Source organism: Magnusiomyces paraingens (genome assembly GCF_902498895.1).
Source record: "Magnusiomyces paraingens strain CBS 517.90 genome assembly, contig: contig3, whole genome shotgun sequence".
NCBI lineage: Eukaryota > Fungi > Ascomycota > Dipodascomycetes > Dipodascales > Dipodascaceae > Magnusiomyces > Magnusiomyces paraingens.
Genome location: NW_022474069.1, coordinates 3,798,817 through 3,826,459, shown reverse-complemented (window position 1 = coordinate 3,826,459; position 27,643 = coordinate 3,798,817). Strand labels below are relative to the sequence as shown.

The 27,643-nt window shown below is 36.7% G+C and overlaps 7 protein-coding genes across 7 annotated transcripts; 3 read left to right on the top strand and 4 right to left on the bottom strand.

Moving 5' to 3' along the window:
- Positions 1-5,587: 5,587 nt before the first annotated feature.
- SAPINGB_P004477 (uncharacterized protein) lies at positions 5,588-6,861 on the top strand (the record flags this gene model as incomplete). Its single annotated transcript, XM_031999192.1, has 2 exons — positions 5,588-5,662; positions 5,851-6,861. The coding sequence occupies 2 exons, from the start codon at positions 5,588-5,590 to the stop codon at positions 6,859-6,861; spliced, it is 1,086 nt and encodes a 361-aa protein (XP_031855083.1).
- A 1,929-nt stretch (positions 6,862-8,790) lies between these two features.
- On the bottom strand, positions 8,791-11,115 carry SAPINGB_P004476 (uncharacterized protein; the record flags this gene model as incomplete). The annotated part of the gene is made up of 1 exon (XM_031999191.1): positions 8,791-11,115. One exon carries the CDS (start codon positions 11,113-11,115, stop codon positions 8,791-8,793), a length of 2,325 nt encoding a protein of 774 aa, XP_031855082.1.
- Positions 11,116-11,550: 435 nt separating this feature from the next.
- On the bottom strand, positions 11,551-13,260 carry SAPINGB_P004475 (uncharacterized protein; the record flags this gene model as incomplete). The annotated part of the gene is made up of 1 exon (XM_031999190.1): positions 11,551-13,260. The coding sequence occupies one exon, from the start codon at positions 13,258-13,260 to the stop codon at positions 11,551-11,553; it is 1,710 nt and encodes a 569-aa protein (XP_031855081.1).
- Positions 13,261-15,343: 2,083 nt separating this feature from the next.
- On the bottom strand, positions 15,344-16,429 carry SAPINGB_P004474 (uncharacterized protein; the record flags this gene model as incomplete). Its single annotated transcript, XM_031999189.1, has 1 exon — positions 15,344-16,429. One exon carries the CDS (start codon positions 16,427-16,429, stop codon positions 15,344-15,346), a length of 1,086 nt encoding a protein of 361 aa, XP_031855080.1.
- A 1,629-nt stretch (positions 16,430-18,058) lies between these two features.
- Positions 18,059-21,373, top strand: SAPINGB_P004473 (uncharacterized protein; the record flags this gene model as incomplete). The annotated part of the gene is made up of 1 exon (XM_031999188.1): positions 18,059-21,373. The coding sequence occupies one exon, from the start codon at positions 18,059-18,061 to the stop codon at positions 21,371-21,373; it is 3,315 nt and encodes a 1,104-aa protein (XP_031855079.1).
- A 255-nt stretch (positions 21,374-21,628) lies between these two features.
- SAPINGB_P004472 (uncharacterized protein) lies at positions 21,629-22,375 on the bottom strand (the record flags this gene model as incomplete). Its single annotated transcript, XM_031999187.1, has 1 exon — positions 21,629-22,375. One exon carries the CDS (start codon positions 22,373-22,375, stop codon positions 21,629-21,631), a length of 747 nt encoding a protein of 248 aa, XP_031855078.1.
- An 856-nt stretch (positions 22,376-23,231) lies between these two features.
- Positions 23,232-25,967, top strand: SAPINGB_P004471 (uncharacterized protein; the record flags this gene model as incomplete). The annotated part of the gene is made up of 1 exon (XM_031999186.1): positions 23,232-25,967. One exon carries the CDS (start codon positions 23,232-23,234, stop codon positions 25,965-25,967), a length of 2,736 nt encoding a protein of 911 aa, XP_031855077.1.
- Positions 25,968-27,643: the final 1,676 nt, after the last annotated feature.

The window sequence follows — 27,643 nt, the reverse complement described above, 5'->3', positions numbered from 1 at the left end:
TGTATAAATGCCAATGACATTCCTTTAATTTAATGTTTCCGCCCCAAATAGGAAGATGTTTTATCATTTGTACGTCTCTTATATTTATTTTTAAATTTTAAAAACGTCACTATGAGAAATTTGAGCTTTCTCTATGTTATAATTTTACCATGTTAATCTTGATGTCCAAAATTAATTAATTTGTTGTAATTATAAACAATATAAATACATATTTATATTGTTTCCTAATTTTTTATCGACTCCAAATTTATTATCTATTTTTTATCCATTCCTTGTCCATAGATATCCCTGTCGGTATATATATCATAAGGGCCTTTTTATTATTATTTTAAATAAATGTCTTCTTCTATATTTTTCCTAACCCTAATTCATTTTTTTAACATATTTTTTTTTTGGTTATTATAATAAAAATTTTATAACAATAATTATTGTTATAAAATTTTTATCACTCTAGAACCCTTACCCAGTTATTCTTTATTTTATTTTTGTCTAAGTTGTTTCTTTTATTTTGATATATTGTCACGGAGGGCCCCTGGGCCCCGTGACCTAAATGGTTAGGGTTACATTGGCCAGGTGGCAATATAACCACAAACCAAGAAGCATCACCACAACCATCAGCATTACACAATAAGAGGATACTGAAGAGAGAACAAAGTATTCTTAAGATCAAAGGTAAGATGGATGATCTAGGCTGATGGTCCCGGAATACCAATCATATAGACTATTACTATTAAACCAATAAATCACTTTTATTATTCATCACAATTATTACTAAATTCCAGTTATACCGAGAACTCGACATATATTTTTTTTTTTTAGTTACCCTACAGATCATTCATATTGATAACACACTTGAAAATAAATGGGTGGGAAAATGGAAAAGTTTCACGTGATAAATTAGTCAGGATTGTGCTATATTTTAGTAAGAATTGAATCAATCTTAGTAATGTTTGTCTTGATGATTATCAAAGAATTCCTAAGATGGTAATTTTTTATGATCGAATTAGGATGAGGAGGAGATAAAAATCAAAATTTCTGGCAGATTTATAAGAAATCGACCATTTTGTTAGGGGCATTTCCCATTTCCCTCCCACGTATTTTTAACAGTGATAACGTATCAATTAATATCATAGGACCACCATTTTGCTCTCATAAAACCCAAATTATTCAACTTTTTTAAATTTGGTTCACGATACAAAATTATCTATAACATCTTATAAGATGTTATAGATAATGAGTAATTACTCATTGAAAATCTTCACATATGTTTTAGTCTAAAAACCAAATAAATTTATAAAAATTATCTCATGCAATTATATAGATCTCTTTTAGCCCTGATACATTTCTCCATCATTGTCTACATATGAGATTAGCGAGCGATTGCCTTTTTTGAAAAAAAATATGTCAACAAGATAGTTGGTTTGACTTATAATCTTCGGCTACCTTTGTTCCCACCCTAAGCCCAAGTCTTAGTCTGGGCCTGAACCTGATTAGTTTTATCGCATTGATTCCTCCTTATTCTTCTTTACATTTCACAAAAAAAAGAATAGTTTCTGGCTGAAAGATGACTAATCCTTTCCCCATTCTTTTTTTCTTTCTTCGAGCTGTATAAACTGTACATTTTTAGGGTAAACCCCCAAAAATTCATGGAAACAGAGCCTAGATGTGAGCGTAGCGAGCCACCATTTTTTGAAAAAAAATGTCAACACCAACAATACCAACAACATTCGAATAACAGTTACGAATAGCAGTAGCACAGGTAAATACTTAATGGCTAATTATAGTAGCAAGGGTATAACTTTTCTTTTTATATTTTTTTTTATATATTTATAATTGCGAATAGCTGTAATATTTAATTACGAATAGCAATAACACTTAATTGCAAATATTAGTAGGAGGGCTATAATTTGTGCCAAATATTTTAAACATTAATATGTTTGCAAAAGTGTTAGCTGTACACTGTCTGGGTTAAGCCATTTGTTGTGGTTTATATAGGTTCTATCTTAAGTGCTAGAATTCCTCAAGGGTTAAGTTAAATGAAATGGGTTAGGGGTTATGTTTAGATTCACTATATAAATGGAAAAATATTTAAAATTCAACAAGGGCTAGGGTGATATTATTATGTAAGCGTAATTATTTCTGAAATATGAGAATTCCTTTAGGGCTAGGTATATGCTCCTGGGTTAGGGGTTATGTTTAGATTTACTATATAAATGGAAAAATATTTAAAATTCCACAAGGGCTAGGGTAGTACTGTTTTATAAGCATAATTATTTCTGAAATATGAGAATTCCTTTAGGGCTAGGTAAATTATTCCGGGTTAGGGATTTTGTTTAGATTCACCATATAAATCGCAAAAAAGTTAAATTCCGCAAGGGCTAGGGATCCGTTATTATATAAGCGTAATTATTTTTGAAATATGAGAATTCCCTTAGGGCTAGGTGAATTGTTTTGGGTTAGGGATTATGTTAAAATTTACTATATAAATTTCAATAAATTCAAAATTCCGCAAGGGCTAGGGCTACATAATTATGTAAGTCAACATTTTTCAGAAGTCTGCGAATTCCATAAGGGTTATGCAAAATCTAATGGGTTAGGGCTTTAGTTTGGATGTACCATATAAATCGAAAAAAAGTTATAATTCCGCTAGGGCTAGGGTATCTATATTATATAAGCGTAATTATTATTGAAATGTGAGAATTCCCTTAGGGCTAGGTGTATTGCTCCGGGTTAGGGCTTTCGTTTAGCTTCACCATATAAATCGCACAAAAGTTACAATTCCGCAAGGGCTTGGGTAGTAATATTATATAAGCGTAAATATTTTAGAAATATGAGAATTCCCTTAGGACTAGGTGAATTGTTTTGGGTTAGGGATTATGTTAAAATTTACTATATAAATTTCAATAAATTCAAAATTCCGCAAGGGCTAGGGCTACATAATTATGTAAGTCAACATTTTTCAGAAGTCTGCGAATTCCATAAGGGTTAGGATAAATATATATATTGGGTTAGGGATTTTGTTTAGATTCAGCATATAAATCGCAAAAAAGTTATAATTCCGCAAGGGCTAGGGTAGTATTATTATATAAGCGTAAATATTTCTGAAATATGAGAATTCCCTTAGGGCTAGGAGAATTGTTTCGGGTTAGGGATTATGTTATGATTTACTATATAAATTTCAAAAAATTCATAATTCCGCAAGGGCTAGGCCTACATAATTATGTAAGTCAATATTTCTCAGAAGTCTGCGAATTCCATAAGGGTTAGGATAAATATATATATTGGGTTAGGGATTTTGTTTAGATTCACCATATAAATCGCAAAAAAGTTACAATTCCGCAAGGGCTAGGGTAGCAATATTATATAAGCGTAATTATTTCTGAAATATGAGAATTCCCTTAGGGCTAGGTGAATTGTTTCGGGTTAGGGATTATGTTATGATTTACTATATAAATTTCAAAAAATTCAAAATTCCGCAAGGGCTAGGGCTACATAATTATGTAAGTCAATATTTTTCAGATATCTTGGAATTCCATAAGGGTTGGGAAAAATCTAATGGGTTAGGGCTTAAGTTTGGATTTGCTATATAAATCACGAAAAATTTAAGATGCCACAAGGGCTAGGGTTTATGGAGGGGGGTGGTGGGGGTCGATTTTCAATCATCAATTATAACAAATTTTATAATTTCGACTAGGTCGAGTTAGTTACATTTGGGTTAGGGCATTTTATGTTATTCAGTCAAATTTTGGGTTACAATCAAGATATTCACAAGCGCAGGTTTATTATCATTTTGTAACGTTGTTTGTTTTAAAAATATTAAAATCCTATAAGGGTAAGGGGCTCTTAATTAGGTTTGGGTTTTTACATATTCATCATATATTTTGAAGACAATCAACATTCCCCTAGGGCTGGGGTATTAGACAATTAATACCCCAGCCCTTGCGGTATTTAGGATATTTTCGAAATTGCATAAAATATATCGCTTTTTTTGGTATTCTTCGACTACATTATATAAAATCTTAATATCCACTAGGGTTAGGGGTGCCATTTTTACAGGTATTTCTCTGATTAACATTGTTGTCAACTTATCGTAATTTCTCTAATTATTTATATGCTCGTAACTTGTTTCATAATTTTTATAGAGTCTTCAAATTTATTTAAATTGAACGTTTGTTTCAGTTACACTTCTCCAAATCAACCGTATTGCTTAGACTTCCTCAGATGAATTTAAAATTATCTATATTTTTATGTTCATAACTTTAGTAGTTGTTATTACCCCCAATCGTATAGATGGTATATCTATCTACAAGTAAATTTAATCCTTAAATCCATAAATATATTCGATATTGTTTAATTAAATTTATTTAATAAAGTTTATTAATTGATAAGAAAATTATTTATTGGTGTTACCAATACTACCACAAAAATTTACACCTATATTAGTATTCCTTTGTGTACTCAATTTTACTTTGATCATAACTCTACTAATCGTTGCCGGACCTCCATGAAAAATATATCAATCGATAGCTGGGACCGAGAGCAACCGAATGCACCATCCCAAACCCCCAAAAACCAAAATTTAACCCTATTAACCTATTTTCTCTAGATTGAATTTATATTTGCTAATTGTAAAATTTACTCTTTAAAATTTCCTTTAAAAATCAACTTTTTAACCATCTTTAACATTATTAAAAAACAAGTTCCAAAAAACATTTTTTGATATGTGTTAATTATTTAACCAATTAATTATTATAAAGTTAAGTCTTAATGTTTTCTTTTGCACATGAGTGTGTCATTTTTTTTTTTTAATTATTTAACTTTAACCTTTACTAAATACTATAGAGATACAGCCAAACTCATTTTAAAGTGAACAATAATTAGGATGGAGAAATTTAATTTCAGTATTTTTTTTTAATTTCTATTTATTCTGTTTTTTAGAAAGACTCCTGATTTTTATTTCAATATTATAAATCCTATAATCAACTTCAACGCATTTCTGTTGAATTGCTTGAAACCTTTCATTCACTGTTTCCTTTACCTTACTCTCTGAGTTTTGATCACTATAAAAAAATAGGGCACTACAAGACGGTGTATCTTACCTTCAAATAACGACTCATTCTCAAATTTCAAATTTCAAACATATTTCTGCTTAAAAAAAGTAGAAAGAACAAAAAGCATAAGGGCTCAACCGGGAATTGAACCCGGGACCTCTCGCAAATTGCTTAGTTTTACCCTAAGCGAGAATTATACCACTAAACCATCGAGCCTAATAGATTGATATCACGTGATATAAATTATTGTATAAAAGACTACCTATTAAAAACCTAAACCACTGTAAATATTTTGGAAAGGTTTTTTTAAGGGAAAGGGCTGGATGGTGTAAAGGGTAACACGTTCGCTCGATAGCGGAAGATACTGGGTTCGATTCCCAGAATACCCCCTTTTCCTGAGGATGTGTACGGGAGTATACACCTAGACTGAAAACCATAGGCTACCCTGGTTACAGCAATGCCGACTCTTCCGTACACTCTAAATAGCCTGCAGGTGATTGCGGGCCGTATCTCTGACGGAAGAGATTAAGAAATACATGGGCGTCCGTGAAGATAAGTGGAAATGGGTTGGGAAGGTTTTGGGACCGACAGACTGGTTCTCCCTGTTCCTCGTAAGCTGGCATCAGGGCCCATCTTCCGGGCTACCGGAGACGCACAGAACAGAAACCACCCGTACTAAAAAGGTACAAATGAAAACCGGCAAGTCACATAGTCAGACAATAAAAAGGATAGCGCAGATGCTGATGTTATATAGTTCTATAACCCTTGAATAAAAACAAACAAACAAACAATATTCAAGGGTTACTCACCCCAGAAGGAAGTTAAATTGCTTGGAATTACTTTGAACAATCTGCTTGATTTTAAATCTCAGATTTTGAATAAAATCAATAAAGCAAGAAAAGCTGTTGGCGCTATTTGGCATCTTGGAGGCGTGCAAAAAGGTATGCGAGGGTCTGCAGTCAGATCACTGTATATTGCTTGCGTGAGACCAATTGTTGAATATGGCTTAGAAATTTGGCATCATAAAATCTTGAAAGGAGAAATCCACAAGTTGGAAGTAATGCAGAACATGGCTTTAAGAAGAATTGTTGGTGCTTATCGCACAACTCCTATTGCGGTATTACAAAAGGAAGCTGGTATAATGCCATATAGTATTAGGCTAAAATTTATGGTGGCACGAAAAGCTATTCGTTTACACCTAAATATTAGCAAAACTAATCCTATTAATGGTCATTTGTTAACATTGATTGAGAAATCTCCAATTGCAAAGCTAACCACGCTTTACATATTGGCGAAAGATGATAGAGACTACATGATTAAAAAGGATGAAAAACGAAAATGCAAGAGGGTTGAACCTCTTACACTGAAACAACAACAGAATCAGACGATTGGAATTTTGAAGAAACAAGCAATGGAAGAATGGCAGGAAATGTATTGGAACAGCAGTAAGGATCTGTGGTATCATAATATCACAGTGGAGTCGAAATGTACTGATAATCTTTCCAAAATGGTTACGGGAGTGATCATGAAGAAAGATAGTCGAAGGATCTTGAGTAATATTACTCAGTTTCGCACAGGCCATGGCAACTTTGGCGCATGGTTTAAAAAGTTTGGAATTGAAAAGGATAGTTACAACTGCAAATGTGGAGAGCTGGAAACAGTTCATCACATTTTAGTTGAGTGTCCTTTGCTTGAAGAGGAAAGAAAAGGACTGAAACGGATATCTCCAGAGATGGACATGTCGACTCTCTTAAACAGTTTAACTGGCCTACAAGAGATTGTAAGCTTTATCTCTGCTTGGAGGGATTAAGAAATACAATTACAGCGTTGATGAAGACAAGTGGAGATAAGTTGGGAAGGTTTGGTTATTTTTAACCCCCCTGTTCCTCGTAAGCTAGCATCAGGACTTATTTTTCATTAATTGTCAGAGCATTTCAATGTACCAAGTTTCATATTAAATGATTTAAACTTAGTAGACAAATTACAATCTCATGCAGAGCTTTGGAGATCTTAAGCTAGTCAATGTTGGGAATCCAAAGCATCAAAAAAAATATGCAAAATGTTAAATCTTGGTAAAATGACTGAAGCCTAATGAAGACTGTATAAACGTATGAAGCATCAAAGGCTTCATGCATAGTCGACATGGTTCGTCTTGATAACCATGAGGTGGTCAAAAGGCAGGGTCAGGGTCAGCACTCCTTGATTAATCTGCGACCAACCATCAAAACATTGAATAACAGAAAGCACAATGGGCTGATTCACTACAGCTCAACATAATCGACAAAGAGGCTGTATCACACTTTCATCAATGGTATCTAACACTGAACATTTAACATTGACCTCGAGCCGATAGTGTATTTTTTCTAATATAGAGTTAGATTAAGAACCTAAATATTAGATGCGTTGGTATATGAAAACTTACAAAAAGTAGGCTTTAACAATAAAGGAATTAATGATTGCTTGATATGACTATATACCTCCGACATTGAGTCCAGGGGGTGTTTGTCTGTTAGAGTGTGAGATCAATAACTCAGGCATTGAATGCATTGGGTACATTGGCATAAGAAGACTTACCGATAGACGACTGCAACGTGTTAAAAGTATAATAATGAAGAAGTGCGAGGAAGAGTGTTTATGAATAGCGTGGTATGGCAAATAGTTATAGATCATAGTTGATAGTAGTTGATAGTAGTTGATAGTAGTTGATAGTAGTTGATAGTAGTTGATAGTAGTTGATAGTAGTTGATAGTAGTTGATAGTAGTTGATAGTAGTTGATAGTAGTTGATAGTAGTTGATAGTAGTTGATAGTAGTTGATAGTAGTTGATAGTAGTTGATAGTAGTTGATAGTAGTTGATAGTAGTTGATAGTAGTTGATAGTAGTTGATAGTAGTTGATAGTAGTTGATAGTAGTTGATAGTAGTTGATAGTAGTTGATAGTAGTTGATAGTAGTTGATAGTAGTAAATGGTAGTACATGGTCCTGATGATAATTCTAGAGGTAAAAGAATAAAAAATTTGAGAAAAGTGAATGGTAAGAGAAAAAAAAAAGAAATAAAAATCAAAAAGACGGAGGAAATCCCTTTTATTTATACCTCCTTACAAATTTCTTCAGTAAAAATAAAAAATTCTTCTTATGGAAATCTTTTTAATAAATTAAAAAATCAATATATCATTGATATTTTTGTAGGGTTTTTTTTTATTTTATTTTAACTATCCATTATAACTTTTCACATGCTAAAATATATTTTTTAGAAAGCCAGCCTATATAGTATTATAAATGTTCTTACTCTTCATACTCTTCATAAAAGTATAAACTATAAGCCATATACAGACATTCAATAATTGAGGATATTGGATATAATTTTTAAAAATAAATTTTAAACCGGAAAAAAAAAAAAAAAAAAAAAACAGAATTGCTTTCCGACAAGCTTAAATGCAAATTGTAAAATGGAATCATGGACAAGTATTTGGCAGGTGGTTAGTTCAGTTTGGTGATGATAATAAAAATTAAGATTAGGATTAGAATTAGGGTTGTGGTTATTATATTTAAATTTTAATATGACAACTGAAAAGCCTGTCTCCCAAAGTTTTTTTTTTTTTTTTTTTTTTTTATTCTGATTCATTCATATTAATTGATTTTGATCTTTTTATATATATATCTATATTTATATTTATACTCTTATTTTTTTTAAAAAAAATGCAGAAGTAAAAGTAAAAGCAATAGCCCCTCCCATTTATTCAACGTATATGTAACTGCTCCTGGCGCAGCTCCTGTAACCGAGCCAAAGCCTTGGGGTGCCGTTGTGCAGCGGCCTTCAAATACCACCGCTTGGCTCCCTCAACATCCGGACGAACCCCAATACCGACCTCTGTATAGTACCCCAAAGCATACTCGGCCTTACTAAGTCCCTTTTCCGCTGCCCGTCGTGCCCATAAGTATGCCTCGGTATCGCTTTGCTCAATCACAACCTCGTCCTCCAAACTAGTTTCCCCCACACCGCCAGCACTAGCACCAGCACCACCGCTGCTACTGCCATTGCCATTACCGCCGCCAGTCGATCTTGGACCTGTCAACGCACCCGTACCATTGGTGCCTGAAGGACTTCCTCCACCACTGCCGCTGCCACTGCCGCCTCCGCCGCCACCGCCGCGACTGCTACCAGTCAAGTACCATCCGCTGAGAGCAAGCTCACTTTCAGATTCACCCTTTTCTGCGGCCCGGAAGTACCATGCGATAGATCTGCGGGGGTCAATTGCGCACCCGAGGGTTCCGTACTCATAGCAGCATCCTAGTCGGAATTGTGCAGGAGGGTATCCGAGTTTGGCAGCGCGAACAAATAATTCCAATGCACGACGCTCGTCTCTTTCAACTATCGGCCGCAACCGCTTGTTACCATCAGGCCCCACAGCACTGTCCTGCTGAACGTTGCCAGGATACGAGTCTGCGCGCTCGTACAAAAGTCCAAGCTCATGGACCGCGTGCGGGTTCTGTGCACTTGCAAGTTCTGCGGCTCGTTGAAGCCAGGTGACGCCCTCGGCAAACGACTGTTCCTGACCCAGCGCGCCGTTGAGCGCAATCATGCCGAGTTTGTACATGGCGCTAACGTCTCCGAGCTGTGCCGCACGGCGGTACCAGAACATGGCCTTGTTTGGGTCTCTGCGTGTTCCTGCTCCGATTTCATTGCACACGGCCACTCGGTATGCGCTTTCTGCATGCTGGTGTTTATGGGCTGCTTTGTAATAGAGCTCATAAGCCTTTTCATAATCGACCTCTAGTCCGAGCCCACCTGACCCGTAACTTGCTGCGAGAAAGAACATTGCTCCTGGGTCCCCATGGGACGCCAGTTTTTTAACGATTTTATGTGCGCGGGTGGTCCATATTTCGCGAGTTTTACGTTCTGTTGCAGCATCCGGAGGCCGCCGCATCCCACCCACCATAGTTTCAGAATCTGCGTATTGACCAGCAAGTGTTGCGCATGCCTCTACGAGGTTGCGTGCATAATCAAGTTGGGCCGCCGCATCAGCCGGTCTTGCTCGTGCCTTTCGTTTGGAAGCCTCAAATTGTTGCACTGTAAGTTCCTGTGGGCCACCATTAGCCACGGATCCTATCGAATCAGTTACCGAGACAGAGCTGGCTGATGTTAAGGATTGTCTATTACGGTACCGATCCATTCCGGAACCAGAGCCCCCGTTAGAGTCGCTAGAACGATGGTGGTGGCCACGCTCGCGAGTCGTATTGCTGGCAGCCACTCCCACGGCATCTGCAGGGCGTGCAAGAACCCCAGTTGCGCCCGGGATAATGTCGTCTGCTGCACTTTGAAGTCGTGCCGCGTTGGTATCGTTAGAATACTGACGGCGGGGTGGAGGTTTTGTATCAGCGAGAGGGATATGAGGGTGGAGTTGGGACGAGCCATTGGTCCGCGGGCTTGTCTGATGGGTACTATTGGAAGAGGACGAGGAGGATACTTTCTGCTGATTCTGCTGATTCTGCTGATTCTGCTGGGATTGTGAAAGCATCTGAGGACTCGAATGAGTGGTCTGAGGAGTTGAAGTTGCTTGTGGAGAAGTGACCAGTTGCGGCTGAGCTTGTTGCTGCTGCTGTTGCTGCTGCTGTTGCTGCTGCTGTTGCTGCTGCTGTTGCTGCTGCTGTTGCTGCTGTTGCTGAGCCTGAGCACTTTGTTGAGAATGTCCGCTATATGCAGATAATGGTGGTCTTACAATACCCTTTGCTGGGACCACTTGCTTTCTTGCGACTCTTGGTCTGGAAGTATTTAATCCCTGAGATTCAGGGCCTGATCCGCCCAACGGTTGAGGGTTATTATTCACTATTGTTGATACAGGGTGATGGTGACTGCCAGTGACTGCACTCCGCGGAACCGAACTAGTGCCGGAGTACAAAAGACCTGCTGCTGGTGCTACAGAAACAGAAACAGTGGCAGTGGCAGTGGCAGTGGATCCTGATCCGGATGATGATGATGATGATGCTACTTTCCGATACTGCTGCTGGTCTGCAGGTAAGTATGGATTATAGATTTGATTAGACGGGGTCGTACGAGTCGTCATTGAAGGCGCTTGTATTTTTGAGATTCAAAATTTTTATTTTTATTTTTATTGTTATTGTTATTTTTTCTTCTGTAGACAAAGAGGGTGGCTGAGGAGAAAGAAATGACAGGCAGACAAGCAGTCAGAAAAAAAAAAAATAAAAAAAAAATTTCCTTTTAAGCCCTGTAAAAATAAATAAAAAATATTAAAAATAGGAACATAAAAAGCCCACCCGACGATCCGGATCAAAAGGGTTCGTGACATTTCTAAATAGTACACCAAACAGTATCTTGTAATACTTGGCTGTCATCATCATCATCATCATCATCATCAGCATCATTAAAACAATTCATTATTATTATTATTATCATCTATCACCTCAAACTTATATATATAAAAAAAAAAACATCCATTAATCCAAAAAGAAAGAAAAAAAAATTAATTCCTTTTCTTCAATTATTCTCTCGAAACGTCTCTGCCAAAAATCTTAACCTTGAGCCAATCCATAATCACCAGCAAACGGTTACGTGTGCTAAAGACCATGGAAATATAAGCTGACCGCCAAAAGAGGTAAGTCAGCTGGCCACCCGTGGCAAAGTTGGAGGTATCACCCCAAAATGTCAGGTCGGCAACAGCCTTGTCTGAACCAATGTATGCGAGCGAACCCTGGTGGGAGTACTCAAACGGCAGCAGCGACCGTGTGCGGCGCAACTTGCGAGCCTTGGCCTCCATTTCAGCAAGCACGGCCTTACGGTCCGAGTCATTAGTAGTAGTCTTGGCGAGAGACTCAAGTTTGTTGACTTCGGACTCAATATCCTCGGCTCTGGCAAGTTGGTTAAAGAGACCGGCAAGGTAGACACCCTGCTGGGCAGCAACTTGGGCGGTGGGGGCATACTTTGTAGCCGTGCAGTCACCAAGAGCCCAAACGTCGGAAGTACCTTCGACAACGAGGTACTCATTGACGAGAAGACCACGGCGGGAGCCACGCTGGCTAGCAACACGAGAAAGCAAGTCACGGGTGACAGGGCGGGTAGAGTTACCAGTAGCCCAGACGAGGAGACCATAGGGAAGAACCATCATTTCCTTTGAGCCATCAGCCTTGGTAACTTCAGCATAGATATTCTTTTCATCAACCTTCTTGACCATTGTTTTGGTCATGACAGTGATTTGTTCAGCCTTCATGGTATTTTCAGTGTATTGGATAAGTTGTTTGGAAAAGGAGGGGAGAACATTGGGGAGGGCCTCAACAAGAGTAACCTTAAAGTCCTTTGCAATTTCTGGGATCCATTTCTTCAAGTCTTCTTCGAAAAAGTCTTGTAATTCAGCAGCAAACTCAACACCAGTGGGGCCACCTCCGACAACAACGGTGTGGAGGAAGCGCTTACGTTCTTCGTCATCAAGGTCCAAAAACGAGGCAGATTCAATACAGTCCATAATCTTCTTGCGGATTTTCTGAGCGTCGGGGATTTCCTTTAAAAAGCAGGCATTTTGCTCGACACCGGGGATACCAAAGGTAGAGTTTTGGGCTCCGACACCAATGACGAGGTAGTCATAATCGAGAACCTTTTCCGAGTGGTTGACAGCATCTTGGATGGTAAGCTTGTGATTATCATAGTCGACCGAGGTAGCTTCAGCTTCGTAGTAGGTGACAGAGTTTTCCTTGTTGCGAATAATGTTACGGACGGGTTCCATGATAGAGCGGTGTTCGACAGTGCCTGTAGTACAAGAGGGGAGCAGAGGGGTGAAGAGGAAGAAGTTTCTAGGAGAGACCACAATAATGTTATATTCAGAGGCATCAATTTTCTTTAAAAGAGAGACAGAGCCCCAGCCAGTTCCAAGAATGACAAGGGTTTTTTTACCTGGAGCTGGAGGGACTTGGTCCTGAGGATGACGGGTTTCATAAATGCTATATCCGGTGACGGCAGTTGCGACAATTAGAGAGGTATATGTGAGTCTCCAAAGAGTTTTCCAAAAGCCCCAAGATTTTTTATCGGAGGAAGAGGGTCCGACACCTGGGGGGGCTAAACGGGACTGGGTGGAGGACAATTGTCTGCGAGTGAGGGCATTGGCTTGTTTGGAGATGATAGGAGAGAGGGATTTAGCCAGTGCAGCTTGTTGAGGAGATGTCAGCATCAATCTCTGACGGTAAATCGACCGAGAGAGCATTGTGGATGTGATGATGATGGTGGTGTAGATAAAGGGTTATGATGATGATGATGATGATAATAAATATGACAAGAAGAAGAAGAAGAAGAAAGAAAGAAAGAAAGAAAGAAAAGAAAAGAAAAAAAAAAAAAAAAGAAAGAAAGAATGAAAGAAAAAGAATTTTTTTTTTTTGGGGGGATTGTTGAGTATTTATACTACAATAAGTGTAATCAGTGACATTGGTGAAAAGCCAATTTCGAATTTTTTTACATGCTGATGAACTTTTTGACAAGCCAGCCAGTGTCTACCCCTCTTTGCAGCCACGCCAGTCAATTAATCAATTAATCAATTAATCAATTAATCAATTAATCAACCAGCCAAAATTTATTTATTTATTTTTTAAATTGTACACTCTTGAATTTGCGCCAAACTGCATATCAAATAACTTTGAGCGTTAAAAATGAAGAAGAAGAAGAAGATTAAATTTATTTTTAATGGAGATAATAAATGAAGAATTGTTCAATTGAATTTTTTAATAATAATAATAATAATAAAAAATGAAATATATATATATATATATATATATATATATCATAAAGATTTAATTTTATTATTATTATTATTATTGTAAATCATCATCAATTGATAATCTATAAAAAAAAATATAAAAAAGATTGACTTTTTTTTATAATAAATTTATTATTATTTTATTATTATTATTATTTTATTATTATTATTATTTTATTATTATTTTCTTCTCTTCTCTTATCTTTTTTTTTTTTTTTTTTTGCTTTTGCTTTTATTGCTTTTTTTTTTTTTTTTTTTTTTTTTTTTTTTTTTTCTAAGGAGGTTGTTGTTGTTAATTAACAAGCAGCCTTTATTTACTATTAAATAAAATGCCCAAAAAAAAAAAAATCTACAAAAAATTATAAAAAAAATTTTTTTTTTTTTTTTTTTTAATTTATTTCCCTCTAATAATAAATAAAAATAAAAACTTTACATTTTCATTCATTCAATGATTAAAATTTCTCTCTGTAAATGGACATTTGGAAAGTTTTTTTTTTTTTTTTTTTCTATGGAAAGAAGAAGAGGGGGATTTTAGTAGAAGAAAAAGAAGAAAAAGAAAGTATAAAACAAATTATTGATGACTCATCTTAAAAAGATTACGTGATTATATACGGCTGTTGATTATGTCATTTGTAAAGATGACTAATTTATCATTGACTTTTAGAAAGATTTTTTTTTTTTTTTTTTTTTCAATTAACAATTAATAAACTTTTTTTAAAAAAAAAAAAAATAATAAAAAAAACTTTCTAGCCAATCCTTTCAAGCGATTCTCAAATATATAAATTTTTTTTTAAAAAAAAAAAGTTAAAAAATAAAAAAATATATAATTTATATTATTAATATTTCAATTTAAATAATAGTAAAATAATAGTAAAAAAAAAAATAAAATAAACGGTTCCCTTAAAAAAAAAAAAAAAAAAAAAAAAAAAAAAAATTAATAAATGAAAATATAAAAAAAAAAAAAATTCCCATCGCGTGGCTTTAAAAAAAAAAAAAAAACCACCGCGCGCTTTAAAAAAAATAAAACGCCGGTTTCGCCTATTTTTTTTTAAGTAACCTCAATTACATACGATTATTCTCCGGGGATGATGTTGAAGATACACTGGTATATATATATGGGCGCGGTTTAATAATTTTGGTTATTTCAATACTAATATTAATATTAATATTCCTTATTACCTAATAATAAAAAAAACCGCCGTTAATACCCGCGCGGTCTTTCTTTTTTTTTTTTTTTTTGATAATAGTGTATATATACTAGTAATTGAGTTACGAAAATTGTTAGATCCTTTTGAAATTAATCGGATCAATATTCCATTTCTTTTTTTTTAAAAAATAAAAAAAAAACTAATTAAATTTCATATGCTTATTTGAACATAAATATACTTTAGTTAAGTTTTTTTTTTTTTTGTTAAAATAAATAAATAAAAAACGCCTCTTAGAACTATAAAAAAAAAAGGTTTTACAGAATACTTTTTTTTTATAATATAAATACAACACTCTAATATATCACCTAAATTTAACTCAATCTCTTTCCTTAATGATGACTCCGGTGACTCACATCGCTACCTGAATAACCACTATACTGCGACCCAGCATACGATCTTGTATACTGCGATCCTGTATACTGCGATCCTGTATACTGCGATCCAGTGTATTGAGACCCAGTGTATTGAGATCCACTATGCACACTACCAGCATCATGATGCAAATTATGCGGTACTCCAGCAGCTTCTACAGGATGTGCTGGAGTAGCTGTGGATTGTGAGCGGACTGAGCTAGCTCGCGATCCAGGAGCAGGAGCTGCTACTGGAACTGGAGCTGGTGCTGGAGCTGGTGCTGGAGCTGGTGTTGGTGCTGCAACTGGAACTGGAACTGGAACTGGAGCAGGTGCTGGAGCAGGGGTAGGTGCATAAGACATTGGAGCCATTGCTTGTGGTGGTGGTGGGGCAGCACCAGCACCAGCAGGAGCACCCAAGAAAGACAAGACTGTATTATAGGCAGTAAAAATACCCGGTGCAGTTTCTCTTAGCTTAGCATTAGCAACAGCCATTTTATTTGTGACAACGGTATTAATTTGAACACGGGCTCTAGCAAGCTGCGGCTCAAAACGAAGCCCTAAAACAGGAAAGGTAAAAGCACCAATAACAACTAGAATCAAGACTGATGAAATGGATGCCATATAAGTGACAAGGTAAAGACCCCACACAAAAATAAAAGCAAGAATGGTAAATGAAGTATCTCGGGCATCCAGTGCCCGCTTAAACCAATAAAGAATTTCTTCAAGAACTGAAGCAATCATAAGAGAATGTTCTCTGAGTTGGTCACGACTAATGTCAGGGAGCAAAGTCTTGGAAGGTCTATATGATGAAATGAGACCTTCACGACCACCATTAAGGAATTTTGTGACTAGTTCTAAAAGTAATGTACCACCAATGGAAAGCCAGATCAAGCGTAGAAAAAGACGTAAGAAATCTGTGTTTTGAACCATTAGTAGTACGGCCAAAATCTCAGCCAAAGTGACACTGGTACGGACTGGATTTTCCCATAGCAATAATGGACGTAGGTTGGAGACACTTTGGAGGTGTACCTGGTAAGATTGAACTGAAGCAGCAGATGTCATTTAGGAAGGTAGGGTGTAGGATGATGATGAAGAAGAAGAAGAAGAAGGAGAGGAGGGGTATTAGGGAATATTGGGTATGATTTAACAGAGTTGGTATTGAAAAATATTTGTTATGTGATAATAATAAGAAAGAAGAAGAAGAAGAAGAAGAAGAAGAAGAAGAAGAAGAAGAAGAAGAAGAAGAAGAAGAAGAAGAGATGGAAAATAATGGAAAGAAATAAATAATAAAAATAAATAAAATAAAATAAAATAAAAATAAATTTTTTTTTTATTTTTTTGCACGGTTTAACCAAAAAAAAAAATTAAATTAAATTAAATAAAATAAAATTAAATTAAATAAAATAAAATTAAATTAAATTATATAAAAAGGTGGACTTTTTTTTTTTTTTTTTTTAAAAAAAAAATGGATAGCTATGAACAGCTATGAACAGCTATGAACAGCTGAACTGGTTGAATTATTTTATTTTTTTTTCTTTAAGAAGTTGGCTGGCTTGATGGATAGCTGGCTTCACTTTTTAAACGGAGAAGGCGGGTGGAGGGGGCTGGGTTTAGTTTGACTGGTGATATTTATTTATTTTATTTTATTTTATTTTTTTTCTATTTAGGTTTACAAAGGGCTGAAAACAAAATGATGCCGCACATTCCTAATATAGATGAATGCATAAAAGTTCAATCAACTCAAGTTAAGTTAAAGTAAAATAACTTAATTTAATTTAATTTAATTTAATTTAATATAAAATTATAAGTAATAAGTAATAAGTTGTAAGTTTTAAAGTGTAAATATTATTTATTTTAATAATATTAATTTTTTTTTATTAATATTTTTAATTATTATTATTATTATTATTATTATTTTTTTTTTTTTTGGAGAGGATGAGACAATAAATATTTCTTTTTTCTTTTTTGCGATAATAATGTCGTCACCTCCTCATGCTTACCTAACAAAATAATGATGACTAATAATAATGTTCTCCATCTTTCTCCACCCTTTACCTGCAACATCACCCGCACAAGTCCTTTTTTTTTTTTAAGATCCGAACGGCGAAATCTTAAAAAAATAAAATAAATAATTATTTATAAAATAAAATAAAATAAAATAAAATAAAAATAAACATTTAAAATCTGACTGATAAAAATTAAAATAAAATTAAAATAAAAAATTCCATCATTGCAATAATCATCACCAAATAAACAAACAAATTAATAACCCTCTCTCTCTCTCTCTTTATGTAGAACTTTTTGAATTGGAGATTATTAAAAAAAATAATAAAACAACTAAAACGCGGATCAAAGGAGTATTTTTCATATATTTTTATATTTTTTATAAATTTGATTGATTGATTGATTGATTGATTTCCTATTTTTTTTTATTACCCCATATAAATATAAATATAAATATAAATATAAATATATATATATATATATAAATCTTACAATTCACCCCTCATTTTTTTTTATATTTCTCATTTGCTTTCTTTTTTTCTTTTTTTTTTTCTAATCTTCTTTTTTTCTCCTCAATTGAATCTCCGCTTCGATTTAAATCATCTTCATTTATATATATTTATATATACTCTAAACAATTAAATTAAATATAAAATAAATTTAAAATACTCCATTCAAAATCATAAAATGGACCCTTCATTAGCCCCTAATTTTGTTCCACCATCTGAACAACACCCTTCTCAACGGGTCCCAAGACCTCTTCCTCATTACCTTATTCCAAATCTTTCACCTATCCAGCCCTATGTGCTTGAAGATTACCACATGTCTGAAATTGATGCTCCTCTTCCAAGAACCCCTTCCATATCCTCAATTAGTGATGCATTTTCAGGTACTGTTGTTGGTGTAGGTGCTCCAGGTTCTTTCACTCCAAGCTCTTCTTCTTGTTCAGTTTCAGGCAAAGCTTCTCCTTTAACTGATCTTGCTAGATCAAGAAGACCTTCAAACTCGGAATCTTCACAACCAACACATTCTCTTAGCATGCATCTTCATCATCAACGAGTCGCCACTCAACTTCGCAGACTTGAGTCCTGTACAAACTCAAATATGGGATCTGGATCTCTTCCTGTGTCGCTGTCGTCGTATTGTTCTACGGTTGCGTCATCTCCAGGTTGTCCATCTTCACCACACTTGCAGCAGCAGCAGCAGCAGCAGCAGCAGCAGCATCAAATTTCGTCAATTTACCTTAACCATGAACGTGAACATAATAATGAACATAATAATGAAAATGATGATGTTGTTGTTTCCAGGGTTTCGGACTCTAATGCTGCTACTCCCTCCACTTCTTTGGCTGACTCCATGGCTGGACTTTCTATAACAAGCCGCGGTAATATTAATCCTTCTATTGAACCATCATCTTCTTCTTCTTTCTATTCTTCTTCTCCAGCTGCGTTATTATCGTCTTCTTCGGCTTCTTCGTCACTGTCATCGTCATCATCGTCGTCGTCGTCGTCATCGTCGTCGTTGTCTCCTTCATTAGCAAAGTCTACGACCGGTACTTGTAACTTTTTAAAACCTGCAAGTCTCCTGAGCAACTGCCTCGGTGAGGACCCGGCAGTGTTACAATTACAGTTACAAAATGTCGCACCTTCTTCTTCTACTTCTTCTTTGACTTCTTTAACTTCTTTGACTTCTTTGACATCTTTGACTTCTGCTGGTACAACCTCAACCGCAATCGCAACCGACAACGACAAACCCGCTTTACCTTTTTCTACTTCTGATTTTTCTTCAGCCGTCACTTCTGCCGCTGCCGTCACTGCTGATGCTGTTTTTCCCTCTTCTTCTTCTTTTCCTCAATCTCATCTTCCGCAACCCAACAACAATTACAACAACAACAGCAACAACAGCAGCACCCACCACCACCACCACCACCACCAGGACAAAAATCTCCTCCTCCTCCACCAAAATCTTCAAACCCCCCGCTCGTTTAACTCTTCTTTTTCTTCTCCCTTCCCTTCTTCCTCTTCTACTTCTACTTCTTCTTCCTCTTCCTCTTCTTCCTTTCCTAATAAATCCACTTTTACATCTACTCAAAAGCCCTTTTTGACTTCAAAAATGACCAGTGCTGCTGCTGCTGCTGCTGCTGCTGCTGCTGCTGCTGCTACTACTACTTCTACTGCTGGAACTGCAACTGTCGCCGTTCCCGCACACAACCCGAGCCCCGACAATAATCTTGCCTCGGCTCTTCCCATATCCCCTTCCTCTCAAACAAATAATAATAATAACAATAATAATACCATTCCACTGAAACAGCCAAATCAACAAAATGGCACCATCTCAGGTGACAAATTAATTAAAGATGATGGTTATAATAATGATAATAATGTTCAAATCAACAATAACCATACAAGTGGATCAAAAACAGCCGCCCATTCTTCTTCTCCTTCTTCGTCATCTCACAATGACAAATCTGTAACTGCAGCCTTATCTCAACAGCCTTCCTCCATCATCAGCATTTCCCCTGGATATTCTTCTTCAGAAACTCCTAAATCTGCTCAACCACATCTGGCCCATAAATCCTCGGCTGATAGTGTCGGGTCCTCCGTCCCTTCCAACGTCTCCGGGTCCCCCACTCCTGTCCCCGCAGAAATCCCCCGGATCCCCTCAGAACTCTACCGCGCTACAACCCCACCACCTACTGTCTCGGCCATTGATGATTCTGACGAAATTTCAAAACAAACCATCTTACCACCACCACCACCACAGCAACAGCAACAGCAACAAAAACAACAGGACCATTTGTCTGTTTCATCTTCTTCCTCCTTCCCAAATGAAAATGACATTGCTAGCATAACTACCCCAGCAGCCTTTTGCCACGATGATGCACCATTCCCACGCTTGGGACCAGCCCATAGTGATATAGGTCCAGACAAAATTAACACTGGCTGCTCTCCTACAGACCAAAGTTTTGTTCCTCAAACCCCTCCTGTCCCCACAATGCCAACAATACCACACTCTTGTTCCTCTTACAACTCCACTTACAAATCAAGCAGATCTAATTCTCATACAAATCCCCATCGCACCGCCTTTTACTACGATGCAGATGACGCTGGTAATAATGGATCCCCATACACTCTAGAGGCTGCAACAGGCGGTGCACGACCAGTTGTTCATTCGGCAGACCTCGAGGAAGTTCCGCTTGGCGTCACAAGACAAGCCCGCAGTCTAGCGGACTACAAATTCCCGACCCACCGCCTCGCCCGCGTCATGCAGGACGAAACTAAGTCGCCTCTTGTGATTGTCGCGTGCGGCTCTTTCTCCCCCATTACCTATCTTCATCTCCGAATGTTTGAGATGGCCATGGACTCGATCCGTGAGCAAACCCGGTTTGAGGTCATTGGTGGATACTACTCGCCGGTTTCAGATAACTATAAAAAACAAGGGCTGGCTGCAGCAAAGCACCGGGTACGTATGTGTGAATTGGCTTGCGAGCGGACATCCTCTTGGCTCATGGTGGATGCCTGGGAATCTTTACAGCCTACGTACCAGCGCACGGCCGTTGTACTGGACCATTTTAACCACGAAATCAATATCAAACGCGGCGGGATCTCGACATCCTCTGGCCGCCGTAAGGGTGTCAAGATTATGCTGCTGGCCGGCGGTGACCTGATTGAATCGATGGGTGAGCCCAATGTATGGGCTGAAGACGATTTGCACCATATTCTAGGTCGTTACGGGTGTTTGATTGTGGAACGTACAGGATCTGATGTGCGCTCATTCTTGCTTTCTCATGATATCATGTACGAACACCGTCGAAATGTTCTTGTTATCAAGCAGCTCATTTACAATGATATTAGTTCGACCAAGGTGCGTCTTTTTATCCGCCGTGGTATGAGTGTCCAGTACCTTATCCCCAATAGTGTTATCAGGTACATCCAAGACCACGGCTTATACATTCACGAGACTGAGCCCGTTAAGCAAGTTTTATCTGAGAAGGGAGATTAGAAAGAAAAAAAAAATTTGAGATAAATGAATTAATGAATATTGCTTTTTTTTTTTTTTATTATTATTGTTTTTATTATTTTTGTTTATTTTGGATGAAATCTATTTCTTATAACCATTTTTGTGTTTGTGCTTAAAGCCCCACTCTAAATTTTTTTTTTTTTTTGTGATTTTTTGTTCCGTGCTCTGTGGACCCCATTTTTTTTTTTTTTTTTTTTTTAAGCTTATATATATATATATATATATCCAACTGCTTATTTATATCCACATGCCCATGGACTGATTAAGTTCGTGTACCGCTGATTTGAACAGTAATGGTCCCGGGTTAACGTAGGAATTTTTCCCGGCCCGCGAGCGATTTTCCTTATTTTTTTCTGTGTATGAATTTGTATTTGTATTTGAATTTGAATTTGTATTTGTAGATGGCACTTGATTCGGATTATACTTGCTTTTCGCCAACGATTCACTTAGCGCTCGATCCACTGTCAACAAATTCTGTAAAAGTACTAATTCCAATGGAGGTTTAGCAGCGCGAGGTTCTGGCTGAGCTTTGGGTAATGTGGGTGCAGTTGTAAGCGATGCCAATGCAAAAGTCAAAATCTGGGATTCTAATGTACGTGCCTCACGATCTTTCCGTTGTACGCGTACTTGTATAGCACCGGCTGCGGCATTGGCTACAAACCGACGAGTGGACTCTAAGCGGTCTCTAATAAGGGATTCCAAAGGTGCATCTGAAGTTGACGATAATTGTTGTTGCTGCTGTTGCTGCTGTTGCTGCTGTTGCTGCTGTTGCTGCTGTTGCTGCTGTTGCTGCTGTTGCTGCTGCTGCTGTTGCTGTTGTTGTTGTATTTGAGAAATGAGGATTCTGGTACGAGAAGAGTCTGCGAATCGGGAACGAAGAGCAGCAGTATATGCGCGTGAAAGTTGACCTGAGGTACCGACAGCTTTATGTCCTAGTCTTGTGAGGGCACGATAATGAGCACGCCATTCTGCAGGCTGTAACATTGTATTTATTGGGAGAATTGGGAAAAGAAAGAAAAAAAAAAAAAAAAAGATACAAAATAGATTGCAAATGGATTTCAAATGGATTGCTGAGCTGGCGTTTGTTGGGAAAAGGATATTATTGTTGGTTGTTGTTGTTGTTGGTGGTTATGGTGGGTCTTTTAATTGATTTTTTTTTTTTTTTTGGTGGGAAAGTATGGGGTGTATGTGAAGGGATAGGAAGGTTGATTTATTTGCGCATATTATTAGACCAATCTTGAGGGAAGTGAGTTTAATGTTAATGTAACCATTTACTATTTGTTAAATTAAATTAAATTAAATTAAATTATTGTAGTTGTTATAGTTAATCTTGATTAGATTATTTTATCACGTGATTTAATCTGAGGTGTCATTTTTTTTTTATTTTTTATTTTATTTTTTATTTTTATTTTTTTTTTTTTTATTTCTACTCCTTCCCTTTTTAGGCCTTTTCGCATCTCTCTCACACACACACACACATAATTATGTAAATATATATACAAAAAATATATACAAACACCCCCACGGCCTAACTATATGCGTAAAAAAAAAAATAAAATAAAATAAAAAAAAAAAAAAACATCCAACAAAAAACTTCAAAAATTTTTATTTTTATTTTTATTTTTTTTTTATTTCTAAGCTTTTTTTTTTTTCACAAATATATATACATCCAACAAATTCTATCAACAATACAAAAACATTCTTTTAATTTTTTTTTTATATATAAAAACCCACTTGGAATTCTCTTTTTTTTTTTTTTTTTTTTTTTTTATATTTTAATTTAATTTAAATACTTTTCCTTATCACTTTAAAAAAAAAAAAAAATACTTTCGCTTTTCTAATGCCACCTTATATGCCTGCGTTGCGCATCCCAGCACAGCTCTCGCATCTTTTCCAAATCAAAGATGCTGACGACCACCCTCAACATGGACCGTCCTGTTGGGGTCTTTCGGATAACAACTCACAAACAAATTCTAACTCTAACTCTAACAACAACAACTCAATAGAAGACCACGACAATGATCAATACTACTCATCCTCTGAATATGATGGCTCTTGTGATGATAACCTCTTCCATAAATCCTTATCCAAATCCATATCTTCGTCGTCATCGTCTTGCTCGTCGTCTCCTCTCGGCTATTTTCTCACCACCACCTCTTCCTCCTCGCCAACCTCGTCTAATCTCGATACTACTACTACTACTACTACTACTACTACTCTTCCAGCTACCCAGAAACCCTCTTCCGCAGGCTCCTTTTCTGCCACCGCATCCCAACGGTTCTCAACGCTCAACAGTATTCTGAAAACTGTCGTCTTCCCTGGATCCCGCACCACTACAGAATACGCAGGTGCCGCCGCTTTCTCCTCCTCTTCGGCTGATGACTCCGACGGCTCCAACGACTCCGACTCTGACTCGGACCTAGAAAACATTGGCAAATTCTTGCCTTTGTACCGTCGGCTATCGGCAATGACTAATGGCGAAACTACTTTTTCTAAACACTCTTCAACATCTCATTCAAAACATGATCGTCCTGATCATTCTGCCACATCAACAACACTTAGTACTTCCCTGGTACCAAATGCTGAATCATCAACTTCCTCCTCTTCTTCACACCCAGAAAGCGATGACGCTGATGCTGAAGACGAAGACTCGGACGACGCTGCCGATTTCGCTGACGATGAATGCTCTGATAAATGGCCTGCTCTTCAACGATACATGAAACACTTCAACGAGTCATGGAACGCCATGCGCACAGCTTCTGTTGGCGACACTGTAAACACATTAAAAACAGTTCACAGCATATGTCTCGAGGAAGTCATGTCTACCAACAATAATAATAATAATAATAATAATAATGCATTAAACTCAAACATGGCCCAGACTCCTGTTGGTGGTGAGCCTTCTGGAATCACGCGCGCTATCCAACCTACTGTGTGTCCTCCTGTCTCGCCTGTTTCTGCCCCCGTGACAGCTAGACTCCTACGTAGCTTGGATGCCTTTTTTGGTGCGGCACGCGATGCTAGTCCTAACACTAGAAGCAACGCAGGTGAAAAATGTGACAACACTAGCAACATTCCAACACAAACAACAACAGCTAATAATACAGCCAAAAGGGCCTCGCGCAAACTTCGCCGTGGCCACCATCACCACCGTCACCACCGTTCTCATAGCCATGTTCATCATACTCAACATTGCACTGTCGCTCAACTGTTTGATGAAAATGCAGTACGTAAACAAATCCGTGAGATTCAAAAACTCAAACTTCCTGATAAAGAGCGCGACCGTCGTATCCAGAAACTCATGACAGCAAACTATTACCGTGCTACTCATCCTGACAGGCCCTCAGATGATGATGATGATGATGATGATTACGAAGAGGAAGACGATGAAGAAGTAGACGACGATGACGACGACGAAGAAGAAGAAGGAGAAGGAGAATCTTCCTCAACTCTCATGGTCACCGATGCAGACCGTACACCCACATACTGTCCTGGGTCCGACGATGATGTTCTTGGCTGCGAACATTACCAACGTGGTTGCAAGGTCGAGTGTTCGACTTGTAAAAAATGGTATACATGTCGACTTTGTCACGACGCTGCGGAACCTTCCCATACTCTTGTGCGGCCCGAGACGCGGCACATGCTATGCATGCACTGCGGGGTAGCTCAGCAGGCGGCCCAGGATTGTGCTCATTGCGGGGAAACCATGGCACGCTACTTTTGCTTGAAATGTAAACTATGGGACGACGAATGCGGTAAGGCCATTTACCACTGTGATGACTGTGGGCTGTGTCGCATTGGTGAAGGCCTGGGCAAGGACTTTTTCCATTGCAAAACGTGTAACGTATGTATGTCCATTACGCTCCAGGACCAGCACCGGTGCATTGAGCATTCTACTGAATGTGGATGTCCCATCTGTGGCGAGTATATGTTTACCTCTACAGAAACAGTAGTTTTTATGCTATGCGGACACTCCATCCATCAAAAGTGTTACCAGCAACATACGAAAACGTCCTACAAGTGTCCCACATGCTCACGCTCTGTGGTTAATATGGCTGCTCAGTTCCGCATTCTTGACAATGAAATTGAAAACCAGCCAATGCCAGAACCTTACTCGACCTGGCGCTCCATCATTGTATGCAATGACTGTCAGGCAAAATCCAACGTACCGTTCCATTTCCTAGGACTTAAGTGTGCCAACTGTGGATCTTACAACACGTCACAGCATAAATTGCTCAAACCAGATGGAGAAAATGATGAGGGGGACCAGGAAGTGACTAGCGAGGAAAGCGCACGTGCTCAACAACAGCAACAGCAGCAACAACAACAACAACAACAACAATTGCTACAGGCATCATCTGCATCATTTGCTTTCCCAACTTACCGTGATGGTAGCACAACCAATATCAATGCTTATACCGAAGATGACGAAGAAGAAGAAGAGGAAGAAGATGACGCTTGTGATGACTTTTTCCATGATGTGGAGGAGGGCCTGTGCCCAGAAACTAACGATGAAGATGATGATAGTGCATTTTGTGAGCTCATTCCGCGGGTCGGACTCTTGCACTTTAATTGAGTTTTAGAGGGGGGAAAAAAGGAAAAAATAATAAAAAAAAAAGGAAATCTCGGGTTAATTGACGTTGATTAACTGAAAGATGGACTTCTTTTTTTTTTTTTTTCTTTCTTTCTCTTTTTTTTTTTCATTTTGCATGTACATTTTATACTGTTTTTTTATTATCTTTATATATATATATATATGTCTCAAATACTTAATGCTTGATTTCTTTTGTTAACAACGATGAAAAAAAAAAAATTAGTTGCAGAAATGGAATTTGTTTAAGTTGAAAATAGACTTTTAAACTCTTTTTTTTTTTTTTTTTTTTTTTCTCTCCTTCTTCTTTAATAAACACTGAAGATAATATAATAAATTCAAGTTTTGAAAGATAACGGTTAAATATTTGCACATAACTTGTTAGTTTTTCAATCAAGCTAATAAGTTAAGCTAATAAGTTAAGCTAATATGCTATGCTAACCTAAGCTAACCTAAGCTAACCTAAGCAAAGACGAGACAAAACAAGATTTCACACTTATCACCACTACCATCACCATAACCAATTCAATTTTCGTTTATTTTCTTTTTTTTTTTTGCCATGGTTATCATTTTCTTTGACAAATGTACAATGAAATAATCTTAACGACGGGTTTTCATATGTCAATTTGAAAAAAATTTAGTTGGTCCCAATTCCACAACTTAATCATCATATTAATATTTATTTTTTTTTTTTTTTTGACTTATAAAAAAAACAGGAAAGTTATTGTTTCTATGGTTAAAAGTTTTGACACTATCGGTTATGGAGATGAAATATTGTGTTTGTAATGACTTGAGAGTTAGGCCCTGAAATACTTCTTTATTTTTATCATACCTAATTACATTGAAATTAATTAATATCTTTTTATAGTCAATCAATTATGAGCCTTTCAATTCTGATTTTGCATGATTGTAAACTCGGTGCTATTTTGAATTGACATACATGCTTTTATACATTAGAAGTCAATTACCTATAAATTTGAAAAAAAAAAAAAAAAAGCACAACTTATTTGAATAATATACATAGATTATCAAACAGTTATATTATCTTATTAATTGATTTCAACGATTTGATTTATATATATGAACGAGCTGATTTTGAAGTCTTCTAATTACCACAAGTTTTGAATAACCAACAACTCTGATTGAAATACCCTTAGATCACATGACTATAATTAAGACCACAAATTACACAGTGTGAATATTACATCATGAGTACGAAATAATGAAAGCAGAAAACATTGAATAACTTGGGTTACAAGCATTTCTATGGAATTCTGTTTTCACAGATTGATTTAGTTTCCAATTTGGAATCAATTGATACCACTTTGAAGCCAATCTGAGAGAAAAAGTGTTTTCCAATTCTTGAAAAAAATGATTTGTTAGCAAAAGCATAGTTTACGCAAGGGTTAGGGTTTCTAAAAGTTGCATTTGAAAAGTTGGAATTTTAAATAATAAATGAGATAGAATTGAAGCTCTTGTTAAGCGGATTCCATTAGTATAGTTTAATATCTAGTAACATGTTTGTGGTGAGAGTAATTTAACATTTTGAAAATTTCAAAACATGTTTGAAACTTCACAAATCCAGTTACCAAAAATCGCGATATCTCATTTCACATAAACTATAATTTAACAATGACATTACCAAACAATTCCTTTTAATA